Source organism: Narcine bancroftii, chromosome 7, assembly GCF_036971445.1.
Source record: "Narcine bancroftii isolate sNarBan1 chromosome 7, sNarBan1.hap1, whole genome shotgun sequence".
In the NCBI taxonomy this organism is placed as follows: domain Eukaryota; kingdom Metazoa; phylum Chordata; class Chondrichthyes; order Torpediniformes; family Narcinidae; genus Narcine; species Narcine bancroftii.
In genome coordinates, this window is record NC_091475.1 from 42,006,461 (window position 1) to 42,032,492 (window position 26,032).

At 39.3% G+C, this 26,032-nt stretch overlaps 1 protein-coding gene across 7 annotated transcripts in view; it reads left to right on the top strand.

Moving 5' to 3' along the window:
- The window catches only part of LOC138738816 (ribosomal protein S6 kinase alpha-3), a 106,085-nt gene that overhangs the window by 39,722 nt on the left and 40,331 nt on the right, over positions 1–26,032 (top strand). For all 7 annotated transcript variants that reach the window (XM_069889804.1, XM_069889805.1, XM_069889806.1 and 4 more), the window contains 7 exons: positions 2,701–2,820; positions 14,474–14,555; positions 16,567–16,647; positions 17,527–17,606; positions 23,927–24,033; positions 24,192–24,229; positions 25,781–25,923. In XM_069889804.1, the coding sequence (XP_069745905.1) occupies positions 2,701–2,820; positions 14,474–14,555; positions 16,567–16,647; positions 17,527–17,606; positions 23,927–24,033; positions 24,192–24,229; positions 25,781–25,923 (651 nt within the window). The remainder of the gene's footprint in view (positions 1–2,700; positions 2,821–14,473; positions 14,556–16,566; positions 16,648–17,526; positions 17,607–23,926; positions 24,034–24,191; positions 24,230–25,780; positions 25,924–26,032) is intronic.

A 26,032-nucleotide genomic window follows, 5' to 3' on the forward strand; every position in this document is an offset into this window, starting at 1 on the left:
AAAAGTGAGGGTAGTCAGGAGAATGTGCTTGGAAAGTTGAAAGGTCTGAAGGTGGATAAGTCACCATGACTGGATGGACCATGTTCCTTCCTACATTCTAAAAAGATAATTGAAGAGATCATGGAGACATTAGTCATAAACTTCCAAGAATCACTAGAGTTTGGAATGGTAAATTGCAAATGTCGCTCCACTCTTTAGGAAGGGAGCAAAGCAAAAGATAGGAAATTATAGGCCAGTTAGCCTGACTTCATTGGCTGGTAAATTTTAGAGTCTACAGGCCTTTTTATGGCAAAACCCAGCATTAAAGCTGGTTCAAATTAAAATAAAAAGGCGATTTTTACCTTTTATGGTGACGACCTATAATGCAGATCCCATGTTGTCTTTATGGAGACCAGAGTTGGGACCCAGTTTCCAGAGCTAAGGGAGGCAGGGCAAATGGTGCAGTAGTGCTGCCCACCACTGTGACTTCAGACATGCGTGCCGGGAAGTGAAAGCGCTGAGTTCACAGATGGGTCCAGCATTGTGTGCTTTTACTCTGTTGACTTCCTGAGTTTCTACAGCATTGTGTGTTTTCACTTTAAAAAATTGCACATGGGTTGTGAGCTGACGACATCATCACATTGTCATCAGCCCTCCCTCCCCTTTGCAGCCACTTTGAGCGGCATTCCTTTTATGGAGGAGGTGGAGCAAATACACTCCACCTTTAAGTGTACCCACTAGGTGGATGGAAGCTGGAACGTATTCCAGCAGTTCATCTACCTTCAGACCTTTTATGGAGGTAAGTTCAGCGATATAAAGATGGAGAATCTCTGTCTTTGCATTCACCTTTTTTTTTCTCTTTAAAAGAGCCTTATTATTAAAGAGGTTTTGGTGTATTTGGAAGCATGCAATAATATGCCAGTCAGCAAGGTTTCCATCAGGAAGATCTTGCTGGACAAATCTCTTGGAATTCTGTGAGGAAGTAACAAGCTGGATAGACAAAGAAGAGCCAGTGGATTTTGTTTACTTTGCTTTTCAGAAGGCCTTTAGAAAGGTGCCACACATGAGATGGCTGAACAAGATGAGTGCTCATGATATAGGAAAGGAGCCAGCATGGATAGAAGATTGACTGAATGGCAGAAAGCAAAAATTGGAAATAAAAGTGGCCTTGTCAGCTGCCAGTGACTGGTGCTGTTCCACAGTGGTCAGTGTGGGGGTCTGCTACTTTTCATGTTAAATATGTTAATGATCTGGATGATGGAATTGATGGCTTTGTGGCCAAGTTTGCAGATGATGCAAATATAGGTACAGGAACAGGTGGTGTTGAAGAAGCAAGGAGTTTGCATAGGGACCTGAACAATTTATGAGAATGAGCAAAGAAGTGGCACATGGAATTCAGGGTAGAGAAGTGTATGGTCATGAAGAAGGAATAAAGACACAAAGTAGCCATGAATGAAGGGACTCAATGTACTGTATTGCTGTCTAGAAAAGGTAGATGGCACTGCCCACCCAGTTTTTCTTTTCCAGATGTTCAAACCCAGATAAATTGGAATTCTGCTTAGAGATGTTTCTATGAGACAGAATAGATTTCTAACAGCAATTTCTGAGATCTTGCTATGAAGGCACTTGTGTTTTTGATCTTCAGTTATTTTAAATTACTTAAATAATTTAAAATGTTAAATAAATTTTTAAAAATAGTTTTAAATATTTAAAAATCATGATGTAATTTAACCACCAATTTACACTTTTGTCCCCTGCAAGGTTGATTGACCATCTCAATGTACATGTACTCTGCATTTGGGGTCCAAGAGCTTCAGCAAAGAGTAAGATCTAATCTATTTTGATCTGACCACCAGATGTCTCAGGAATTTGATACAGTCCATTAAGTTAGGAAATCATAACCCCCAATTTCCTAAAAGTCAAAAAATCAATTTGTAAAAAGTCTTCACCCCAATTCTGAATGCTCAAGTTTTTACATTGTGTCTGTACATCACCTCCAGGTTCTGGATTACTCCACTAAATGAAATTTACTGACAGCATTTCTCCTATCAAACCCCTCAAAATGTTGAGTTTTCAAAAAAAAATTTCAGATGTTCAATAATATCTTCTGAAGATTAGAAATTTAAAGCAGTGAAGTATTCTTTAGAGGCATGGATTATGTATCAAAACTAGCTCAAAATTTAATATCTTTTTTCTTGTTAAAGAATGTGCAGCCAGAGAAGATGCCTTTTCACCTTGTCCCATCTGTCACTTGGAGGAATATCAATGAGGCATTGAAATGTAATGCTGACAAGTTATAGAGACCTAAAGCGCAAAGCTGGACTGGATAATTTAATTTGTTCTTATCCTTTGAGATTAGGAATTTTGTGATTCCCAAATTGACAGGCTGGCTGGGATATTTCCCATAAATTGCAAGCTTGTGAGGATGCAGATGGAATTATGATGGTGGATTTTCATCTTCAGTTAGGACTTGTGGGAGGCATTGGGATTCTGCAACTGGCGCTTGCTTTCCTGTGTTTCCTATGGGGGAGATGAATGGAAAGTATATCCTAAAAGATGAAATGTACTTGCATCTTACCCATTTGTCCAGTTAAAATGCAGTTGGATGTCGATCATTGTGTCATTTGCAGAATGGCCTTTTTAAAAAAAAACAAGTCTGTGACTTCACTTCCTGTTATTCATCTGCATTGCAGCCTAATGCTTGTGTTTCTTCCCTTCCAGCAAGATGAAGAAAATGAACAAGAGATACCAATTACGTGCCTTGTTAAAGAAGGCTGTGAAAAAGCTGACCCTGCACAGTTTGAAATACTTAAAGTTCTGGGGCAAGGATCCTTTGGAAAGGTTTGTTTATTTGAATTGAGATTATCCAGAAGATATTTAATTAGGTATTGCTCAGATGATTTTAAACTCAAAATGTGGAATCATCCATCCAAATGTTCTTTTATTTATAAGAGATTGTGATTGTCATTTCATGTTTGACATGGTAATTCATATTTTCTCACAACATGGGTGAAGGCCATTTAGTCTATGTAGTCCAGTGCTCAATATTATTCTCTCCCTTCCCATTCATTTACATTAGACCATTAACACCCCACAATTCATCTGCCACCCACCTATAATTGGTACAATTGGCAGTTATCAATTAGCCTGCAAATATGTATTGGGGATGTGGGAAGAACGAGAGCACCCAGGGAAAATCTATGGAGCCATGGGAGACATGCAAATTCTGCAGAGAGTACTGGAGATTGGAATCAAAACTGCATTATTAGAGCACTTTCGGCAAATCCACAATGCTGCTGGGTTGGTTGTCAAGAGGTTATTGCTGGGGCTACCACTGTCTTTAAACCTGCAGCTTGTTAACCATTCAGTAGTGTATTTTCTCAGTAGATGAACCTGAGACTGTCAGAGAAATATAAGTTGATAGTTCCTTCTGACTTTAATTAACACCCATTTAGCAAAGCCTTTTTTTTAAACTGCAAATTGAGGAAATTATGTGATTAAGTAATTAAAGGGGAAAAGGAAACTGAAGCACTCAGGAAACCCAAGCAGATGCAGTGAGATGCACAAGCTCCCGTTCCCCAAGGATTCAGACCCTGATCACTGGCTCTGTAACGGCGTTGCACTAAATTTTAATGTTGGATGAATGAACACACAAGACGCTATGCCATGTGCTTGCTTATCTAGCTCTTTTTTTTTTTTTAAATTTTTTATTTTTCACACCATAAATCACAATAGCCATGATATACACTTTTTCTTTTCCACGCATTTACAGTGACTTTTTCTCCCTCCCCCCTCCCTCCTCCCAAGCCACCCCCCCACCCCCCCCCCCCCTCATCCATTTTAGGTATACAATCTAGGTTGCATTGATTCAGTTAGACAATGTTGTCATTCAACAGAAATACACCAGAAATTCTACTGAGTCCATTCTTTTCTTTTCTTCTCCTTCCATCAACTTAGGTAATGTTTGTTCCCGGTAGGTTTTCGCTATTGTATTTAATGTAAGGCTCCCATACTTGTTCGAATATTTCAATATTATTTCTTAAACTATATGTTATTTTTTCTAATGGAATACATTTATTCATTTCTATATACCATTGTTGTATTTTCAAATTATCTTCCAATTTCCAGGTTGACATAATACATTTTTTTGCTACGGCTAGGGCTATCTTGACAAATCTTTTTTGTGCATCTTCCAAGTCAATTCCAAATTCTTTATTTTTTATGTTACTTAGGAGAAAGATCTCTGGATTCTTTGGTATATTGTTTTCTGTTATTTTATTTAATATCTGATTGAGATCATCCCAAAATTTTTCTACTCTCTCACATGTCCAGATTGCATGAATTGTTGTTCCCCTTTCTTTTTTACATCGAAAACATCTATCAGATACTGTTGGGTCCCATTTATTTAACTTTTGCGGTGTAATGTATAGTCTGTGTAACCAATTATATTGTATCATACGCAGCCTCGTATTTATTGTATTTCTCATCGTTCCAGAACATAATTTCTCCCATGTTTCCTTTTTTATCTTTATATTTAAATCTTGTTCCCATTTTTGTTTAGTTTTACCATTTGTTTCCTCATTCTCCTTTTCTTGCAGTTTAATATACATATTTTTTATAAATCTTTTGATTAACCTTGTATCTGTAATCACATATTCAAGGTTACTTCCCTCTGGTAAACTCAAGTTGTTTCCTAATTTATCTTTCAAGTAGGATCTCAGTTGGTAATATGCCAGCGCTGTATCTCCAGTTATATTGTACTTATCTCTCATTTGTTCAAAGGATAAGAATCTACTTCCTGAAAAACAATTTTCTATTCTTTTAATCCCTTTTTTTTCCCATTTTCTAAAGGCAAGGTTGTCTATTGTAAAAGGGAGTAGCTTATTTTGCGTCAATATTAGTTTTGGTATTTGGTAATTTATTTTATTTCTTTCTACATGAATCTTCTTCCATATATTGAGGAGATGGTGTAATACTGGAGAAGTTCTATGTTGTACCAATTTTTCGTCCCATTTATATAATATGTGTTCAGGTATCTTTTCCCCTATTTTATCTAATTCTAGTCTCGTCCAGTCTGGTTTTTCCCTTGTTTGATAAAAATCTGATAGGTACCTTAATTGTGCGGCTCTAATAATTTTTGAAGTTTGGCAATTGTAAGCCTCCTTGTTTATACCATTCTGTTAATTTATCTAGTGCTATCCTCGGTTTCCCCCCTCTCCATAAAAATCTCCTTATTATTTTCTTTAACTCTTTGAAGAATTTTTCTGTCAGTTGTATTGGCAATGCCTGAAATAAGTATAGTATCCTTGGAAAAATGTTCATTTTAATACAGTTTATCCTTCCTATCAGTGTTAGTGGTAGCTCTTTCCAATGCTCTAAATCGTCCTGTAATTTTTTCATTAGTGGATTGTAATTGAGTTTATATAATTGGCCTAGATTTTTGTTTATTTGCACACCTAGGTATCTTATTGCCTGCGTTTGCCATCTGAATGGGGATTCCTCCTTAAATTTTGAGAAATCCGCGTTATTCATAGGCATTGCTTCACTTTTATTTACGTTTATCTTGTATCCCGACACTTCTCCATATTCCTTCAATTTCTTATATAGTTCTTTTATTGATAGTTCTGGTTCTGTTAAGTACACTATCACATCATCCGCAAACAGACTGATTTTATATTCCCTGTCTTTTATTTTTATTCCTTTTATATTATTATCTCTTCTTATCGATTCTGCTAGTGGTTCTATAGCTAGCGCAAACAATAATGGTGATAGTGGGCATCCCTGCCGCGTTGACCTGCTTAAGTTAAATTGCTTTGATACATGTCCATTTACTGTCACTTTCGCTAACGGTCCCTTATATAATGCTTTAATCCAATTAATATACTTCTCCGGTAAACTGAATTTTTGCAATACTTTGAACAAGTAATTCCATTCTACTCTGTCAAAGGCCTTTTCTGCGTCTAAAGCAACTGCTACTGCCGGTGCTTTATTTCCTTCTACTGCATGAATTAAGTTAATAAATTTACAAATATTGTCTGTTGTGCGTCTTTTTTTGATAAATCCAGTTTGGTCTAAATTTACCATTTTCGGTACCTGTTCTGCTAATCTGTTCGCTAATAGTTTAGCTATTATCTTATAATCTGTGTTTAGCAGAGATATTGGTCTATATGACGCTGGTGAGAGTGGATCTTTCCCTTGTTTTAGTATCACTGTAATTATTGCTGTTTTACATGAATCTGGTAAGTTTTGTGTCTCATCAATCTGGTTGATTACATCCAGGAGGGGCGGTATTATTAGGTCTTTAAATGTTTTGTAGAATTCTATTGGGAGTCCATCCTCTCCTGGTGTCTTATTATTTGGTAAATTTTTTATTATCTCTTGTATTTCTACTGTTCCAAATGGTTCTGTTAATTTATTTTGTTCCTCTATTTGTAGTTTTGGTAGTTCAATTTTAGTCAAAAATTCATATATTTTCCCTTCTTTCCCTTCGTTTTCGGTTCGGTATAATTGTTCATAGAATTCTCTGAAGTTTTCCTTAATTTCTTTTGGATTATATGTAATTTGTTTGTCTTTTTTCCTTGTTGCCAATACCATTTTCTTAGTTTGCTCTGTCTTAAGCTGCCATGCTAAGATTTTGTGTGTTTTTTCACCTAGTTCATAATATTTCTGTTTTGTCTTCATTATATTCTTCTCCACCTTGTATGTTTGTAATGTTTCATATTTTATTTTTTTAACCGCCAATTCTCTTCTTTTGGTTGTATCTTCCTTTATTGCTAATTTTTTTTCTATGTTTATTATTTCCCTTTCCAACTGCTCTGTTTCCTGGTTATAGTCCTTCTTCATCTTGGTTGCATAACTTATTATTTGCCCTCTAATGAATGCTTTCATTGCGTCCCATAGTATAAACTTATCTTCCACTGATTCCGTATTTACTTCAAAGTACATTTTTAATTGTTTTTCAATAAATTCTCTAAAATCCTGTCTTTTAAGTAGCATGGGGTTTAATCTCCATCTATACATTCTTGGAGGGATGTCCTCTAGCTCTATTGCCAATAACAGGGGTGAGTGGTCCGATAATAGTCTAGCTTTATATTCCGTTTTCCTAACTCTCCCTTGAATGTGGGCTGATAACAGGAATAGGTCTATCCTTGAGTATGTTTTATGTCTAGTCGAGTAGTATGAGTATTCCTTTTCTTTTGGGTTTTGTTTCCTCCATATGTCCACAAGTTTCATTTCTTGCATTGATTTAATTATAAATTTGGTTACTTTGTTCTTCCTGTTAATTTTTTTCCCCGTTTTATCCATATTTGGATCCAAATTCAGATTGAAATCCCCTCCTATTAGTATGTTCCCTTGCGTATTAGCTACCTTCAAAAAGATATCTTGCATAAACTTTTGATCTTCTTCGTTAGGTGAATATATATTAAGTAGATTCCAAAGCTCTGAATATATCTGACATTTTATCATAACATATCTCCCTGCTGGATCTATTATTTCCTCTTCTATTTTAAATGGCACATTTTTGCTAATTAATATAGCCACTCCTCTTGCTTTTGAATTATACGATGCTGCTGTTACATGTCCTACCCAATCTCTCTTTAATTTCTTGTGCTCCAATTCAGTTAAGTGTGTTTCTTGGACAAATGCTATATCTATTTTTTCCTTTTTCAGTAAATTTAGTAGTTTCTTCCTTTTAATTTGGTTATGTATTCCATTAATATTTAGAGTCATATAGTTCAGCGTAGCCATTTTATATTTTGTTTATCTTCTCTTTCCGTTTTTCCATCATTACCTTTCCTCCTTTTCCATTTCTGTTTTCTTATTTTCAACTCTTTACCAGACAACATTCCTACAACATCCAACATTTTCCTTATTCTCCTATTTCTATCTTCTTTATCCCCAATCTCCCCTTCCCCTCCTGAGTTGCCCTTTATCCCTTGTCGGACAACCACATCTCCCCTCTCCATTTGGATTTGCGAATCCACTCGCAAGCGTCAACTGATTTTGCAGTGACCGCTCTTTTCCCCCACCCAGCCCCCCCCAGAAAAGATTTCGCTTTTTATATGTCACAAAGGTCACTCTTTTAATTCCCTCCTTATTCTCTCTATTCCATTACCTTCTCTTATTAATTCTTGTCTATACTCTCTATGTTTTCCTCTAATTACAGATACTTTCACATATGCCCATTGTCTCTATTCACTCTTATACCTCTTTACCCGCATACATATCAATCGTGGTCATTTTTACCCTCCTTACCCTTCTTCATCCCTCAGTCTATTTTTGTCTTTACCCACATACATATCAATCGTGATAATTTTTGCTCTCATTACCCGTCTTCATCCCTCAGTCTATTTTTGTAATTGTTCTGCAAATTTTCGTGCTTCTTCTGGATCCGAGAATAGTCTGTTTTGTTGTCCTGGAATAAATATTTTCAATACCACAGGATGCTTCAGTGTAAATTTATATCCTTTCTTCCATAAAATCGCTTTTGCTGTATTGAACTCTTTTCTCTTCTTTAGGAGTTCAAAGCTTATATCTGGATAAATGAAGATTTTTTGCCCTTTATACTCCAGTGGTTTGTTGCCCTCTCTTACTTTTTCCATTGTCTTCTCCAGTACCTTTTCTCTTGTAGTATATCTTAGGAATTTTACTACAATAGATCTTGGTTTTTGTTGTGGTTGTGGTTTAGGGGCCAATGCTCTATGTGCCCTTTCTATTTCCATTTCTTGCTGTAGTTCTGGACATCCTAGGGCCTTAGGGATCCATTCTTTTATAAACTCCCTCATATTCTTGCCTTCTTCATCTTCCTTAAGGCCCACTATCTTTATGTTATTTCTTCTGTTATAATTTTCCATTATATCTATTTTTTGGGCTAGTAATTCTTGTGTCTCTTTAGTTTTTTTATTAGATTCCTCCAATTTCTTTTTTAAGTCTTCTACCTCCATTTCTGCTGCTATTGCCCGTTCTTCCATCTTGTCCATTTTTTTCCCCATTTCTGTTAAGGTCATATCCATTTTATTTATTTTCTCTTCTGTGTTGTTTATTCTTTTTCTTAAATCCTTAAATTCCTGTGTTTGCCATTCTTTAAATGACTCCATGTATCCTTTAATAAGAGCAAGTATATCCTTTACCTTGCCTTTCCCTTTATCTATTTCACTGTATTCTTCCTCTTCTTCTTTCTCTGGGTTGACCATCTGTTGTTTCTTTGATGCCCTTTCCTCTTCTTCTTTCTTGTTTCCATTGTCTTCTGTGGTCTCTTCTTGCTGCAGGTGTTCTGCAGCTGTCGTTGCCGGCTGTGGAGATCGACTCCCCAGCTGGTCCCCCCTCCCGTCGGTGTGTTTTTTTGCATGCGCATGCGCGGTTGCGCACTTTTACTCGGCTCTGTGAGCCATTGTTGTAGTTCTCTTTCTACCGACCTGAGGTAGTGGGGCCCTCTCTCCACAGCGGGCCTCTTCGGACAGGTAAGGCCTTCACCTTTTTCCTCCGTTGTCTTCTCTTCCTCTCTTCTTTTCGTTGATTTTGATTTTTCTCCTTTTGTCTCCATCTTCTTTCCACCTTTTATACTCACTTTTCTTTAATTTGTATTTCTGTGCCTTTGTGTTTTCTCTTGTTTTTCCCGACTTTTCTGGAGAGGGCTGGAGTTCACCGTCCGGCTACTACTCCATCACGTGACTCCTCCCCTTATCTAGCTCTTAACAAGTTTCTAATTATGATAGCATCTCCAAAGCATCAAAAATCATTTGAATTATTTTTGGTTAGTTTTATCAGAAGCTTAATTTTTTACTCAAAATGTGATTTCAATGGAACATAAATTCTAATCTTAAAACCCACTCTGCTTCTGTTCACTCATTGGCCTGATAACCTCATTCATAGCATATCTCCACGATCACACTGGTTTTGTCCAGTCAGAGACATCCCTCTTACTACATGCCCTGCAGCTTAAATGTCTTTGTTTGCTTTGTTTCTCTTCCCACTCATTTAGCCAGACCTGCTGAGTATTTTCAGTATTTTATGTTATTTCCAAATTCTAGCATCTGTAGTTTTTTAATTTTAATTTTAAATTTGTGTTGTTGCGGCCCACTAACCAGGACATGACCCGGTACACAAGATGGCCGATGAACGCTGTGACTGTGCAGACTCCAAGGGGGCCAATGACCTTCATCCCAGGTGACCACCTGCATGACAGGAAAAAAAGAGCACTGGCAGGAATGCTGCCCAATCTGAGGCTGGCACTGCCGTGACATCACTTCTGTTGTTGGCAGCAAGGAGAGAATATAAGCAGAGCTGCCAATGCAATAAATCAGTCTTCGACTTCTTGGTTGTGTTTCATTCTTTCCACACTTTGCACACGCTACATTGGTGACCCTGGCAGGTCCAAATGGCAGTCGGACCCAAAGATGACAGACTAAGCTGCCACATTTCTGGGTGTCACAGCCACGTGTTTCGAACATGCCAAGACCCAGTTCCACCTTCGACAGATCAACGCTGACGACATAGGTTACCTCTACGTGGTGAGCTCGCTCGACCAGGAGTCGGCAGCCTCCGGAGCAAGGCAAATACAATGGCCTCAAGGAGCTATAAACCCACACCTTTGGGCTCTCACGGCGCAAGTGTGCCGCCCAATTGTTGCATATGGACAGTTTGGGTGGGGGGGGGGGAAACAAAGCCCCATCAGCCCTCATAACTAAAATGCTTGCCTTTTCTGGGGACATTGGCCTTGCCTGCTCTTCGAGCTGATTTTTCTGGAGCAGCTGCCTGAGGAGATCTGACTCTTGCTCGCTGATGAGGACTTTAGTGACACCAGGAAAGCTGCAGCCCAGGTAGACGTGCTCTGGAGAGCGAAGAAAGAAAATGGTGCCCCAGTAGATCGTTAGGCCCTCCACACAGCTGGCAACAAGGCCACAGCAAAGAGGCAAATGGATCCCTGACCCAACAATATTGTTACTCTAACCAACAATGGGGTGCAGGGGCCTGTCAATGCAACCCACCCAGCGTGTTTCAGGGAAATGCCATGGCCAACCGTCGTTAATGGCTGTGGCGGTTGGCCATTGTGACTTCGTCCTCCACATGTTGGACTCTCTGCCCAGAAGGCATTTCCTCGTTGACACAGGCACCAAAATAAGTGTCCTCCCTCCCCCCGCCCCCGGTCTATGACTTTTGGAACGGCAAGCTGGGCCTGGCATTGAGTGTAGCAAACAGTACCACCATACGAACTTTTGGCAATCGCACCATCCCCCTCCGCTTCGGCATCATCCGGTTCACGTGGACATTCTTGATTGTGGCTGTTGCGCAACTGCTCTTGGGAGCAGACTTTCTGTGGGCCCACTGCCTGCTGGTGGTCCTTAAAGGGCGGTGGGGATTGGAGCACACCAGGACTTTTCAAACACCCCTGGAGGAAGCCAAGTTACTTGCCCCTCACCTCGACTCCGTTACTCTGTCTAACAATGCATTTACACGGATCCTAGTGGAGTTCTCTTCGATCGTGGCGCTACAGTTTTCCTCTTCCGATCCAAAGAACGAGTAAGGCACCACATTCTCACTGAGGGAACCCTGCTCCCCGCCAGGGTGTGCTGCCTTTCCTCGAAGCTCACCCTTGCCAAGGAGGTGTTTTTTTTAAAATGGAGAAGCTGGGGATAGTATGGCATTCCGATAGCCCCTGGGCCTCCCCCCTGCACATGGTTCCAAAGGCAGCAAGAGAATAGAGGCCATGTGGTGACTATCGGCACCTCGGTGAGGACACCACACAGGATAGATACCCTGCACCCCATATCCAAAACTTTACTGCTAACTTACAAGGGGCACAGATATTTTCAAAAGTCGACCTCATTAGGGACTATCATCAAATCCTGGCCCATCCCGATGACATCCCCTTTTGAGCTCTTTGAATTCATGAGAATGCCCTTTGGACGTAAGAATGCAACCTAGACCTTCCAGAGGCTGATGGATGCAGTGGGCTGGGATCTCCCATTCATGGTCATCTATTTGGACGATATTCTTATCGCCAGCCACAATCACATGGAGCATGCGGCCCATTTAAGGCAACTGTGCGCTCGGCTGCAGGAATTTGGACAAGCTATAAACCCTGCTAATTGCTAGTTTGGTTTGGAAACTATTCACTTCCTGGGGTATCAAATTAACAGGCATGGAGCAAAACCCCTGCCCGAAAAGGTAGAGGATGTTCGGCACTTCAACAAGCCCCACACAGTGAAGGGGTTGCAAGAATTTTTTTATCACCAATTCATACTGGCAGCGTCCCCCATCATGTGTCCCCTTTTCACACTCATAGCAGTGAAAGGTAAAAACGTTACCTGAGGCATTCCAGAAGGCCAAGGATGCACTGGCCAACACCACCCTTCTGGAACACCTCAGGCCAGAGGCAACAACTGCTCTCACAGTAGACGCCTTCAGCACAGTGGTAGGGGGCGTACTGGAGCAATACATCAAAAGGCAATGGCAGCCGCTGGCCTTCAGCAGGCACCTCTGGCAAAAGGAGCTATTGGTGTTGTACCTGGAGTCAGGTACTTCAGGTATTTTATGGAAGGTAGATGATTCGGGGTCTTCACACACCATAAACGTTAACCTTGCCTTCCATAAAGTGTCTGACCCGTGGTCGTCCAGGCAGCAGCGACACCTTTCATAGGTGTCTGAGATCACCACGGATACCCAAAATATCATTGGTCAGGCCAACGTGGTGGCCAATGCACTGTCCTCCCGCAATCGATTCCAACCAGCCCTGTCCCAGGGAATAGACTATTCCGCCCTAGCCAGGGCACAGCAAGAAGGCCCTGAGATCCCGGCATACAGAATGGCAGGATGTTGCCATCAGCCTTGATAATCAGGACCTCCTCTGCGATGCCTCCACTGGCAGACCCCACCCGGCAACATGGAGGTGGCAGGAATTTGACGTAGTGTACAACTTGGCGCACCTACCCATCAGAACTTCTGTCAAAGTGGTGGCCAGTAGGCATGGCCTCCATAAACTGGTCAGTCAGTCGGCCAAGATCTGCACGCTCTGCCAGATGTCCAAAGTACAGACACACATCAAGGCACCCCGCAAAAGGTTTTCAAGCTCGTGCGACATAGGTTCAGCTACGTCCATATTGGCATTGTAGGGCTGTTACTGGTCTCCTGCGGGGTGAGATATCTCCCCACCATGATTGACCGCTCCACGAGGTTGCCGGAGCGGTCCCACTAGCCAACACAACCACTGAGGCCTGTGCCAGGGCACTGATTAACACCTGGGCATCGAGATTTGGAGTCCCAGAGCATATGACTTCTGATAGAGGCACATAGTTCACTTCGGGGCTGTGGGCGGCATTGGCCAATTTTCTGGGAACCCAGCTCCATCATACCACGGCTTACCACTCTCAGGCCAATGGGTTTAGGGAGCATTTTCACAGGCACCTTAAGGCGGCTTTGATGGCTTGGCAGAACTGGGCAGACGAGCTATCCTTGGTTCTCCTAGGGATCCGCACTGTATCGAAAGAAGACTTCAACGCCTCAGTAGCCGAAATGGTGTACAGCACACCATTGGTGATACCAGGGGAGTTCTTGGCTGCCACCAAGGACCCAGAGGACCCCATTACCTCACTGATTAAGCTGAGGGAAAGTGGGTACTCCAGTACCTCTGCAGTATGGCCTGGCCAAAGTCTACGTCCCCAAAGACTTAGAGACATGTGAATACATTTTCGTTCGGGGGGGGCACACCAAACACCTCTGCAATGGCCCTATGAGGGACCGTATAAAGTAATCAGACATAATGGGTCGACGTGTATGCTGGAAATCAGCGGTTAGGAAAAAACTTATACTATCGACCGCCTCAAACCAGCACATCTGGACAGTAGCCAACTGGTTTTCACTTACAGCCCCCGCAACGCAGAGGTAGGCCACCGAAAGCAGTGAACGGTGCTCTGATCGCCAGTTCTGGGGTGGGGGGTGGGGGGGGGTAGGGTCGTGTAGCAGCCTGCTAACTGGAATGTGACCTGATACACAAGATGGCCAACGACTTCGCAGACCCTGCGGGGGCCAATGACCTTCATCACAAGTGACCAGCAGGGAGTAACGATGGGAACACTGCCCAATTGGAGGCCGGTGCTGCCATGATGTCACTCCTGTCATCAGTAGCGGTGAGAGAAGATAAGCAGAGCTGCCAGTGCAATAAATCAGTCTTTGACTTCGACTTCTTGGGTGTGTGTGTGTCATTCTTTCCACACTTTGCTTTAGTGCGCACGCTACAGTGTACATATTGTTTTCAACGCTATTCCACTTCAAAGTTGAGTTTGTCCCAATTCCTGGTCCCCACCAATGTCTGCTATGCCTTTAAAAATCTAGGTCCCAAGTTCTGAAATTCTCTGCCTCAACCCCTCCATCTTTTTTGTTGCGTAAGATGACCTAACGACTAGCAATTTTTGTCTAATTCCACCTCTAACTCTTTATTTCCTGTTTCAAAGATATATAAATGAATTGTCTAAAATGTGTTTATTTCTATTAATAGGTGTTTCTGGTTAGAAAGACTCAAGGTTGTGATGCTGGACATCTTTATGCTATGAAGGTGCTTAAAAAGGCTACTTTAAAAGGTGAATATTTAATTCATTTAAATTTTATTTTTGAGGTATAATTTAGTGTGAATAATCTTCATATGCAAAGTAAACATGTTCTCAATACCTTAGCAGAATAATACTCAAAAGTGCTGGAGGGACTCATCAAGTCACACAGTATGGAAATCAATAGGCAGTTGTTATTTCAAGCCTTAGTCCTTGATCAGGAATGCTAAAAGTAACACCAAAAGATGAAAGATGTTCCTCACAAAGGGTTAAGGCTCAAAACATTGTCTGCCTCTTGCATTCCATGGATACTGCAGCATATTTTAGTATTGTTCTTGTTCTCCAGCATCTGTGGACTCCTCGAATATGCTGGTGATGACTTCATTGCTGAGCTTCATAAAAATGGTGCTGTAGATTTTACAGTTAGACTGGAGAGCTGCTAACAAGCCAGTTGCAGAAATTGTGCACTTAAAATCCCAAGAATATGACTATTTTAGTCTATTTTTATGTTGATTAGAAGTTAACACTTTAGGGCTTTTTATTGCATGTTCTCTGATTTTAATACTATCTCTACAGCCTGTGTATGTGGCAGTTTACAGAATACATTGTACTCACTGTCCAGAGAGTAAACAAAAACCTAAACTTTGAAAACATTTGTGCCAGTGTCCTTTGTAGGACTGTATAATGAAAATAGTATCTGTTTGGCAGGGGTGTCCCTGAACCACATTCATGATTCAGTTTGTGGAAATGGCTTCAGATCTACCAAGAAACAAAAGGGGATATGAAAATAGAAAAGTAGCTTCATACTTGAAATTGTTAGTTTGGCAAAGAAGGTGTCAGGCTTTTGCTGTGAGTTTTGTTAGGATTGTTGCAGCGGAGTGAGAGGAAGAAAAAGAGAGAGGGGAATGAATTTACCATTAAGAAAGACAACTTGTTAAAACAAATGAAGGTTACTGAGTAACAAAATAACAGAATGAAGTAGCACACTTTGAATGTAAAGTCAGTAAGAAAAGCAACACTGAGGCATTCCAAGACTGGGTGGGGGGTGGTGGGGGGGAGTTAGGTGGCCAGAGGAAATAGTTCAAATACAAACTATAGCATCTAAGCCAAGATTCTTGGTGACAAAGGAAATAACACTTCAGATAAAACAAAAAACAGGAAGCAAGAATCTTTTGATAACTGGAACTATATTGGCTGAGGAAAAAGATAGTCCTGTTAAGGACCCAAACACAGACTTCATGTAAAAACAGCAGGCAATGCTTTGTGCTTTGCACAAAGTAGTGGATGATGTGAAGGTAAGATGAAGGGAAAGTTAGCACCCTGATCATATTTGGAGGAACTCTTGTTGGTCTGGCATCTGTAGAGTATGAGAATTACTCAAAAACACCCTGTATCAAACACTAATATGTTGTGCATCAACATTTAATTTGCTGAATTATACGCCAACTTCTTATCCTTTTAAGTAATAATGTTTCACGATATGCATCGTATAGTACGTTACGACAATTATCACTGAATTCAGGAAGAACTTTGTGATTTAATGTTATTGTTGAGGGACTAATGTTAATCTATTTCTAGATATGATTTTCACCTTTTCCTTATCCATTTGTATAGATATTTTTTGGATATTCTATTTTTGATTTTACAAACTCATGCATTTCAAACAATACAGGAGAACATTCAACCCTTTTATTTTTTCTTTCCCTCCTCCTCTCACCCCAAAACGATAAATCAACCAACACATACGAGTAGCGAAAGAAAATAAAACACAACAGAATAATAATAGTTACAAGTGGGTCACATAAATAAAATAACATAAAAATAACATAAGCCAAGAAGATACCCAAACAACCTAAAGTATCCCACACGTACACGCATGCACGCACATAGTTGGTTTTGATTTGTCTAATGTTATTAGTAGTTAAGAATAAATAAAGTGTTTTAAAAGAAAAATATAACCCAACCTTGGTTAATTTCCATTGCTGCTGGTCTATGATGTAACGTTTGCCAACTTTGCTTTTCTTTTCCTGCACATTCATTGCAGTGAGAGATCGAGTTCGGACTAAAATGGAACGTGACATTTTGGTTGAAGTGAATCATCCATTCATTGTCAAGTTACACTATGGTGAGTTTGTATTTTTTTTCCTTTCAATAATCTCCAAATTATAATTGCTATAATCCTGATATATATTGGTGGGAGTTCATTTATCAATGACTAGGTATCATTAATTGCTGAAAATGTATTCTGACATCTTTCAGAATGAGCTTTTGGAAGTTATGGTTGTTTTCATTTCTATCAACAAACTTGCTGTCTGGGATGCCCTGCTGCACTCCATTGATACCTTTATAGAACTGACATGAAAACTCTCAGAATATTAAAGTTCAGTATTTGCTCACAGGATATCCATTAGTTATCCATTAAATTTCACAGAAAATGTTGAATTTTGTTTATTCAAGTACTTTTCTTAATTTCAGGAAATCCCCTGTATTTAATTTAAAAAAAAAGCTTACAAATATGAAGTTTCTGAACTTCAGATTTTTTTTATTGTTTGGCAATAAAAATTCATATTGACTGTAATTTTTATCCTTCAATACCTACTTTCTCTGGTATTTTGATTACTGATTTATTGAAGTGTAGCTTCAAATTGAAACTATCCCAGTAAACATGGTTCAGTCCAAATTTTTCTGTTGGTTGTTCTGCTCAAGAGGTATCTGATCCCCAGTCATGGCTAAGATGCTTGGAAGTCACTTTAATTATCAGATCTTGCTGATTAAAAACTCGCTGAAAGATTTTATATAGCTATAACTGTATTGAATGGCCACAAAATCCAGGCCATTGTTTATGGTGTCTTTCTGTAACATTTCTTGATTTACAGTGGTGACTGCACTTGAAAAGTACGTTAAAGCTTTGAGATATTCTGAGGTTGTGAGCAATGCTTTATAAATGCAAGTCTTCACTGCTGACTTTTAACTCTTTCCCATCAAAATTCACACATTTTCAAAGCTTTCCAGACTGAAGGGAAGCTCTACCTTCTATTGGATTTTCTCAGGGGAGGTGACTTGTTTACTCGACTGTCCAAGGAGGTAAGAACTTCAGAAGTACATTACATTTTTAAGCAGAATACAGATAAGATAGAGACCAAAGGATTTATTTTGCAATGGAAATACAGTACTACTCCGATTATCCGAAATGGTCGGGACAGGACCTATGTCGGATAAACGTTTTTTCGGATAATTGGTCATTTTTTTAAAAACAGCCCAGTAGCAACAGCAAATCACTAACAGTGTTTAAACAACAATAAAAACAAGAAGGGAAGAGTTTTTAAGCATTAAATTAATGTTTAATTCTTACCAAAAAATACTGGCTGCTGCCAATCTCTGACACCTCCCCATCAAGGCCCAGTCCTTGATGATGCTGGGACAAGGGATTCTTCCGACTGCTTGCGGCCGAGAGATAATGACAAGAGCTGGAGAGAAAAGTCAATAGGAGAAGGTAAAGAAGAAACGGAAAGAGAGAGTGGAGGGAGTTACCTGAAACAAGGATAATTGTCGTTCTAATTTAATGTCGAGTAAATTTCTTTTTCAACCTATGAGGTCATTTCAGCTCCAAAAAATTTTCTGATAAATGAGGATTTCGGAGAATCAGATTTTAGATAATCGGAGTTGTACTGTATATTGAATAGTTTTACCCAGGCTTCAATGTTGGTGTCCAAACATTCAATTTAAAGAAATAGTTTCAGATAATGAGTTCACAAAATAGACTCTATTTCCTTCCATCATTCATTTGCAGCCTAATATTCAATGGCAAAAGATCTACACTCTGGAACTGGGGGTGTTACAATTTTGGGTTTTTTTTATTGGAAATGAAATAATGACAGGAAGTATTTGATGACAAAGCAGAATTGTGGGTAAATCCTAGAGGCAATACTCTAAGTGTGGTCTCACCAGAGATTTGTAGAGTTGTCACTTGACCCCTCAACTCAAACTCAATCCCAAATTAATGAAGCCTAGCATCCCATAGTCCTCCTTAACTATCCCCTATCAACCTGTGTGACAATGTTGAGAGATGTATGAATTTGGAACCCAAGGTACCTCAGTTCCTCCATACTGTTAAGTATCTGACCTGTGCTCAGCCTTCTGGTTTGATGTACCAAAATGCATCCCCTCACATTTAACCGGATTGAACTTCATCTGCCACTTTTCTGCCCAACTCTGCATCCTGTCTATATCGTTTTGTAACCGACAGCAACCTTCAACATTATCCACAATTCCAACTTTCATATCATCCACAAACATTGATCAATCTTTCCATTCTTCATCTATGTCATTTATAAAAATTACAAAGAGCAAGAGTCCCAGAACAGATCCCTGCAGAACTCCAGGTAGAATACTTCCTGTCCACTACTATTATCTGCTTTCTACGTCAAGCCAGTTTTTAATCCACACAGACAGGGATCCATGGATCCCATGCCTCATGATTTTCTGAATAAGTCTCTCTTAGTGGACCTTGTCAAATGCCTTATTAAAATCCATATAGACCACATCATCTGCCCTTCATCAATTTATTTTGTTAATCCTCAAAAAAAACTCTATTTGGTGTGTGAGTCATGTCCTTCCTCTCACTATTCCTGGTACAGTGATTGTTCCATTTCTATTTCTGACTTGCACCCACACTGACTCAGTCGATATTCTATCTACATCATCCTCCCTTTCTACAGCTATGATACTATCTGTGGCCAATAATGCTACTTACTCCCCTCCCCCCCCCCCCCCCCCCCATCCAACCTCTCTTGCCTCCCAACATACTGTATGCCTTTTAAAACACCTAAACCTTTGTACCTGCATCAGCCAATCCTGTCCTTTCGCCAGCCAAGTCTCTGTAACAGTGGCAACATTGCATGTACTGATCCATGATCCATGCACTAAGTTCATTTCCTTTATTCCTATTACTCCTTGGATTGAAATAGATACATTTCAAACCCCCTGACTATATTTGTGTGTCGTGCCCTGCCCGTCATAACACATTGCATCATGCTTTTCACCTTTTGCCTTATTCTCTGCACTCACATTCTGGTTCCCATCCTCCTGCCAAACTATTTTAAATCCTCCCCAACAGCTCTAACAAACCTGCAGATATTGGTCCCTTACCCATCCTTTTTATACAGGTTAGACCTTCCCCAGAAGAGATCCCAATGATCCACAAATCTGAACCTCTGCCCCCTGCTCCAACTCTTCAGTCACGTATTCAACTGCCACTCACTGGAACATGAACTCAGGCAATAATCCTGAGGTTACCACACTTGAGGTCTTGCTTTTCAGGTTCTTTCCTAACTCCCTATATTCCCTCTTCAGGACCTCATCCCTACTCCTATCTATGTTTTTACCAGTGTAGACACGACATCTGGCTGCTCACCTGGACTCGATCAGAGATGTCCCTGGCATCTGGGAGCCTTGAACTCATTCATAGAACATTCCATCTGTGAGCCTAATCATGAGAGCTCTCCACCCCCCACCCCCCCCACCACTTTGAACCGGTGCCAGAGACATGACCACCACGACTTACCCATTGTAGATCATCCCTCTACGACAGTATTCAAAATGGAATACTTATTATTGAGGGGATTCGCAACAGAAGTGTTCTGCAGTGACTGCCTATTCCCCTACCTTCTTATAACAGTCACCCAATACCTGCCTCCTGACCTTTGAGGGTGATCCTAACTTGGTCTGTCAGAAGCTGCAGCTGGATGCACTTGCAGGTGTAGTCGTCAGAGGCAATTGTGCTCTCCCAAATTTCCCATATCCTGCATTTAGAGTATTCCACTGCCATCTCCATTAGTCTTCCAAAGATCTTACTTAACCTAAGCTTACCTGAAAGAAGCTTGTCCTCTGCTCACCAAAGCCTGCCGAGCCAAAGCCGCAAATTTCCACTCCTGCATTGGCCGCGCTTCTTTTTATTTGTTGGAGCTAATTGGCCAATGGAGAGATTCAAAAGAACATCTATCGCTCCCACTGCTTATTTATCTGCTTGGAACCTGTGTTCCAATTCCAATGAGTTGAGTATTTTATTCTGTTGCTGACGGTGCTCCTTGGCTCCAAACTCGGGAATTTTCTCCCTGAGCCCCTTTTGTCTGCTGCCTTGCAGTTGGGGTGCTATAATGCATAACAGTGTAACCGTCCTTCTAATTTCCACAAGAGCAAAAGAGATGAATTAGATGAATATTCATCACAGTCGCTTGAATTAGTTTTAGTCACCCAGAGAAGTGAGGAGATTTTCAAACTCCATCTTCCAACTAGCCATATTTTTGATCTGTCTCTTTTTTTTTCCTATCCCAGGGAACTGCATGGCAACTAGGGACTTTGTAATAAGACTATGGGAATGGTCATGTGGGCAAGTTGTGTTTTTCTCATCCTCCTTCAGCAGCTAAGAGGTACTGAGCCTCAGAACAAAACGTAGAAAGCTAAACTGGTTGATTATCTTCTTGTTTTTGCATTAATGATCAAGGTCCACTGAGGAGTTTGTTTCTATTCTTCCATCCCATCTTTACAAACAATGCCAAATCCAATCATGTGAAAAGACTATGTTCATAAAAATCCCTAAATAGTTTTAAGCAACAAAGAATGGTTAATAAATGTCCTTCCAGCATGCTAAGACTATTGAAGACTAAATTATTTTCTCCTATTGTGTACATAAGTTGAAGCCATTATTTTCTGCCTATTTGCTTATACATTAGGTAAATCTTTTCCTTGTCTGTGTAGTTCTTCTGGAGGTGCTTGATCTCCTAAACTTGCCCTTTGACCCTGTCTCTAATGTGTGACCTACAGCTTCATAAATACCTTAACTTTTATTTCCCCTTATCTATTTTTTAAAATTTTTTAAAAATTTTCACACTGTGAACCATATCAACCAAAATATATACAAACGTTTCTCATTAAATGGCATTTTCTCCCTTTTTTCCCCCTACCTTCCCTCCCCCTTCCCACCCCCCTCCAAAACCAATAAATATTCAACATATACAATACAATAAAACCATTAAACAATGTCATCACAAAATGAAAAATAAACAAGAAAAATGTGTCATCTACTTTTACACACTGGATCAAGTTGTTTTGTCTTCTTATCATTTTAGGGGGTGGAGGTCCGAGGCAAGCCCTCTCTGTTATTTTCCGTGTATGGTTCCCAAATTTGTTCAAATATTGTGACTTTATTTTTTAAATTATATGTTATTTTTTCCAATGGAATACATTTATTCATTTCCATGTACCATTGCTATATTCTCAGGCTCTCTTCCATTTTCCAAGTTGACATTATACATTTTTTTGCTACAGCTAAGGCTATCATAATAAATCTTTTGCGCTTTATCCAATTTGAGGCCTAATTCCTAATTCCTTACTACTTATATTACTTATATTACTTATAAACATTTTCATATGCCCAAATTGCATGTACTGTTCCCATTTCCTTCTTACAACGAAAACATCTATCTGATAATGTTGGATCCCATTTTTTAACTTTTGGGGCGTGATATATAACCTGTGTAACCAATTATACTGTATCATGCATAACCTTGGGTTTATTATATTCTTCATAGTTCCAAAACATAACTTTTCCCATGTTTCATTTTTTATCTTTATGTTTAAATCCTTTTCCCACTTTTGTTTGGGTTTATAGCTTATTTCATCATTTTCCTTATCTTGCAGCTTAATGCACATGTTCATTATAAATCTTTTAATTATCATTGTGTCTGTAATCACATATTCAAAGCTGCTTCCTTCTGGTAATCTCAGTCTGTTTCCCAATTTATCCTTTAAATAAGTTTTCAGTTGATGATATGCAAACATTGTACCATGAGCTATTCCATATTTGTACTTCATCTGTTCAAATGTTAATAAATTATTTCCCAAAAAACAGTTTTCTTTTGATTCCTTTTCTCTCCCATTCTCTAAAGGAAAGGTTATCTATTGTAAAAGGGATTAGTGGGTTTTGTGTCAATAACAATTTTGGTATTTGGTAATTCTTTTTTTTCCTTTCCAAGTGGATCTTCTTCCATATATTAAGTAAATGATGCAATACTAGTGAGCTTTTATATTGGACCAGCTTTTCATCCCAGTTATAAAGTATATACCTTCTCCCCTATTTTATCTAGTTCTATCTTAGTCCAGTCTGGTTTTTCCCTTGTCTGGTAAAAATCTGATAAATACCTTAATTGTGCTGCTCTATAATAATTTTCAAAGTTTCGTAACTGCAAACCACCTTGGTTGTACCTCTCTGTTAATTTATCTAACGCTATCCTCGGTTTCCCCCTACTTCCCCTTATCTATTCCAGGTTTCTCTTTCCTTTTTTAATTTTTTTAAATTGGTTTTTATAACAAATACAGTACAATGAAAATAGGAACAAAACTGAAAATACAATATCATGTGTGTGTGTATAATATATATAGATGTATGTTGATCCCCTTTTTCAGCCTCATTTTAAGGGTTTTACGGTATATCTGACTAATAAGTCGACTCCCATTTTTTGGCTGCATGAGGTGCCCCGTTGACCAGTGTATAAGTTGACCCCTAAAGTTCACAATGCTTGAGATGAGCCATTGACCAGCGTATACGCTGACTCCCCATAGATCGCGTGGATTGATCTGCTGGGCGCCTTAGTTGGGGGTGATTGCTATCATGGAGGGTCCATCGACACAATACAGCACATGATGAAAATATGAAGCAAGTTTTAATTTGAAAGTGATAGAAATGGCCAAGAAAACCAACAAATAGGAGTCGGCTATCCAACCCATCAAGCCTTCTCTGCCATTCAATGAGATCATGGCTGATCTAATGATAGGCTCACCTCCCACTTCCTGCCTTTTCCTCATATCCCTAAATTTCCTTACTATGTAAACTTTTATCCAATCTTGCCTTAAATATATTTACTTAGGTAACCTCCACTGCTTCAATGGGAAGCAAATTCCACAGATGCACCACCCTCTGGGAAAAGCAGTTCCTCCTCATCTCTGTCCTAACTCGACTACCCTGGATCTTGAGGTTATGTCCCCTAGTTCTAGTCTCCCCCACCAATATAAACAACTTGCCTATATCAAAAGACCTCTTTAAAACATTTGTTAACTTTCCTTCAGATGCACCTTTTCCTTGCACCTGTTCTGGTTCTTTTTTCATCTCAAACTGTTTAATACAAGAATGTTCTCAGATCCATGTAATAGTAAAATTACTCTGGTGTCTCAAGTGAAACTATTGTGTCAGGCAAGTTCTTGCCATTTTTTATGGATGAGGTTAAATAAAACTTTTAATCAATAAATTTTTTAGATTTTTATCCAGTTTTAAAATAAATTGCACTTTATACTGCCTTAGTGTATGGGGTATTTGAACTTGTTCTTCTGTGCATATTTCTGTTCTCAAGGTCATGTTCACAGAGGAAGATGTTAAGTTTTACCTTGCAGAGTTGGCACTTGCTTTAGATCATCTTCATGGTCTGGGAATTATCTACAGAGATCTAAAGCCAGAAAAGTAAGCTGGTTATATTCTTGGGCCTTTTTTTTTCATGTGTTATCTGCCAATTGTCTATGTTTCTGCACATGACTGTAATTGGTTCTGTCTGTCTTTCATTCTGTAATGAATCTTGTATTGACTAGTTCATGGAATTACCTATACTTGTTTCCTTTCAGTATTTTGCTTGATGAAGAGGGCCATATTAAATTGACAGGTGAGTATCTTAACTGATTTTGCTCATAATAAGATGGTAGGTTAGAAGGACCGTAAAACATACTCTCCTGTTACTTTTGAGAAATAAAGGCACAGACTTCCTCCGGACACGTCACTAAAGGCATCAGCAATAACATTGGCCACAGTGGTGTTCAAATGTTAGTCTTGATTTTCTCTCCCCTCTCCACCTTTCTGATAGTATCTGTGCATCTTGGTGCATTCTCTGAAATGTTGTCTTCAAGTCCCTTCACCCGTCTTACCTTTTAGGGATTCTGAAAATTGCTTTTCACCCTCTTCTTTCTGTCTTGGCCTTCCTAATATCTGTCTATGTACATGTAGCACTTCTATATTTAAAATGCTATTAAACCCACATTATATTGCTTAATCAAAGATAAAGTGTAATGTATTCATCACCTCATTGAATTGCAAAGGAGTAAGACTCCTCATGCTAATTGATGTTCTCTCCACCTAGCAGCCTTTACTGAGCTCAAGTTATCATGTAATTTCGTTTCAATGATTGTTTTTTTTCTCCCAGTCATTAGAATGATGTTTTGTATAAAGTGTTGTCTGCAATGCTGGTTTAAACAATTTATTATTTAAACTCTTGGTTAAGCAAACTGTTACTATATTAGGTTGCATTTCTCCCAATTGCATAAATATGCTTTCAAGAAAATCCACAAATATTTTATAATCGACCCAATAGATCATACCACTGCATTACCAAAAGATTGCATTCCTGGAAAAAACCATTATCACTATTTTCATAATGCAATCCTTCCCCCCCCCCCCACCGCCCCCCACCCCACCAATACAATGGAGATTAATTTCAACAGAAAGTTTAACTTTCTCAACATCTGTGCCTCTAAACTAATTCCAATTGATTGATTTGTAGGCAAAAGAAAAATGGTTGTTTTAATTAAGTGGACATTAATGTTATCTTGTTTGAGAAAGTTTCATTGTACAAGTATCAATAGAAAAGATGCCATGCCATTTTCCAAAGCACATCCCTTGATGTGAACTGGCAGCCTGCAATTATTCTCCTTGGTGAACGATTTCTGTTTTCTGTGCATTTTGATTTTTCCCCCCCCCCCCCCCCCCCCCGATAACTTGGATAAGAGCAAGTTTTATTCCATATCTCAAATTTTTCTTGGAAGTGATTGTGAATTCCTTGAAGGCAAATTTCTATAAACCAGACTGTTGTAACATAGAGTGTATTTTTCAGTATTCTTAATAGTTATTTCAAAATTGATAAATACACCTAGAAGTGGATTCAGATAAAATGCTTGAATTCTGCATCAGAAAATACTTGAGAAGGTTCATTGCCTGTGCCTGCCTTTCTGTAACCAACTTGCCTTGCAGTTGGTTCAGCTGAGCTTCAATTGCAAGTTGCAGTAACCCACCCAATGGTTTTTCTACTCCATTAAATCTAAAACCCAGATTTAAAGAAGTAAAAAAATGATGCGTTTGTTGATTTGATTTCAAATATATCAGAATTATTTCGCTGTTTAACACTAGATAAATGGCATGAATTCTACATTGTTTTTTTACACAGATTTTGGGTTGAGCAAAGAGTCTATTGATCATGAGAAGAAAGCCTATTCATTCTGTGGTACTGTGGAGTACATGGCACCAGAGGTGGTCAATCGACGAGGTCACACTCAGAGTGCTGACTGGTGGTCTTTTGGTGTTCTAATGGTAAGCTTTTCAACTGCACAGAAATACATTTGTTCTTTTTGTTCAAATTTATCTTCAAACATAAAATAAATTTAGAAATGCTGGAAGCATTTAGCAGATCAGGCAGCAT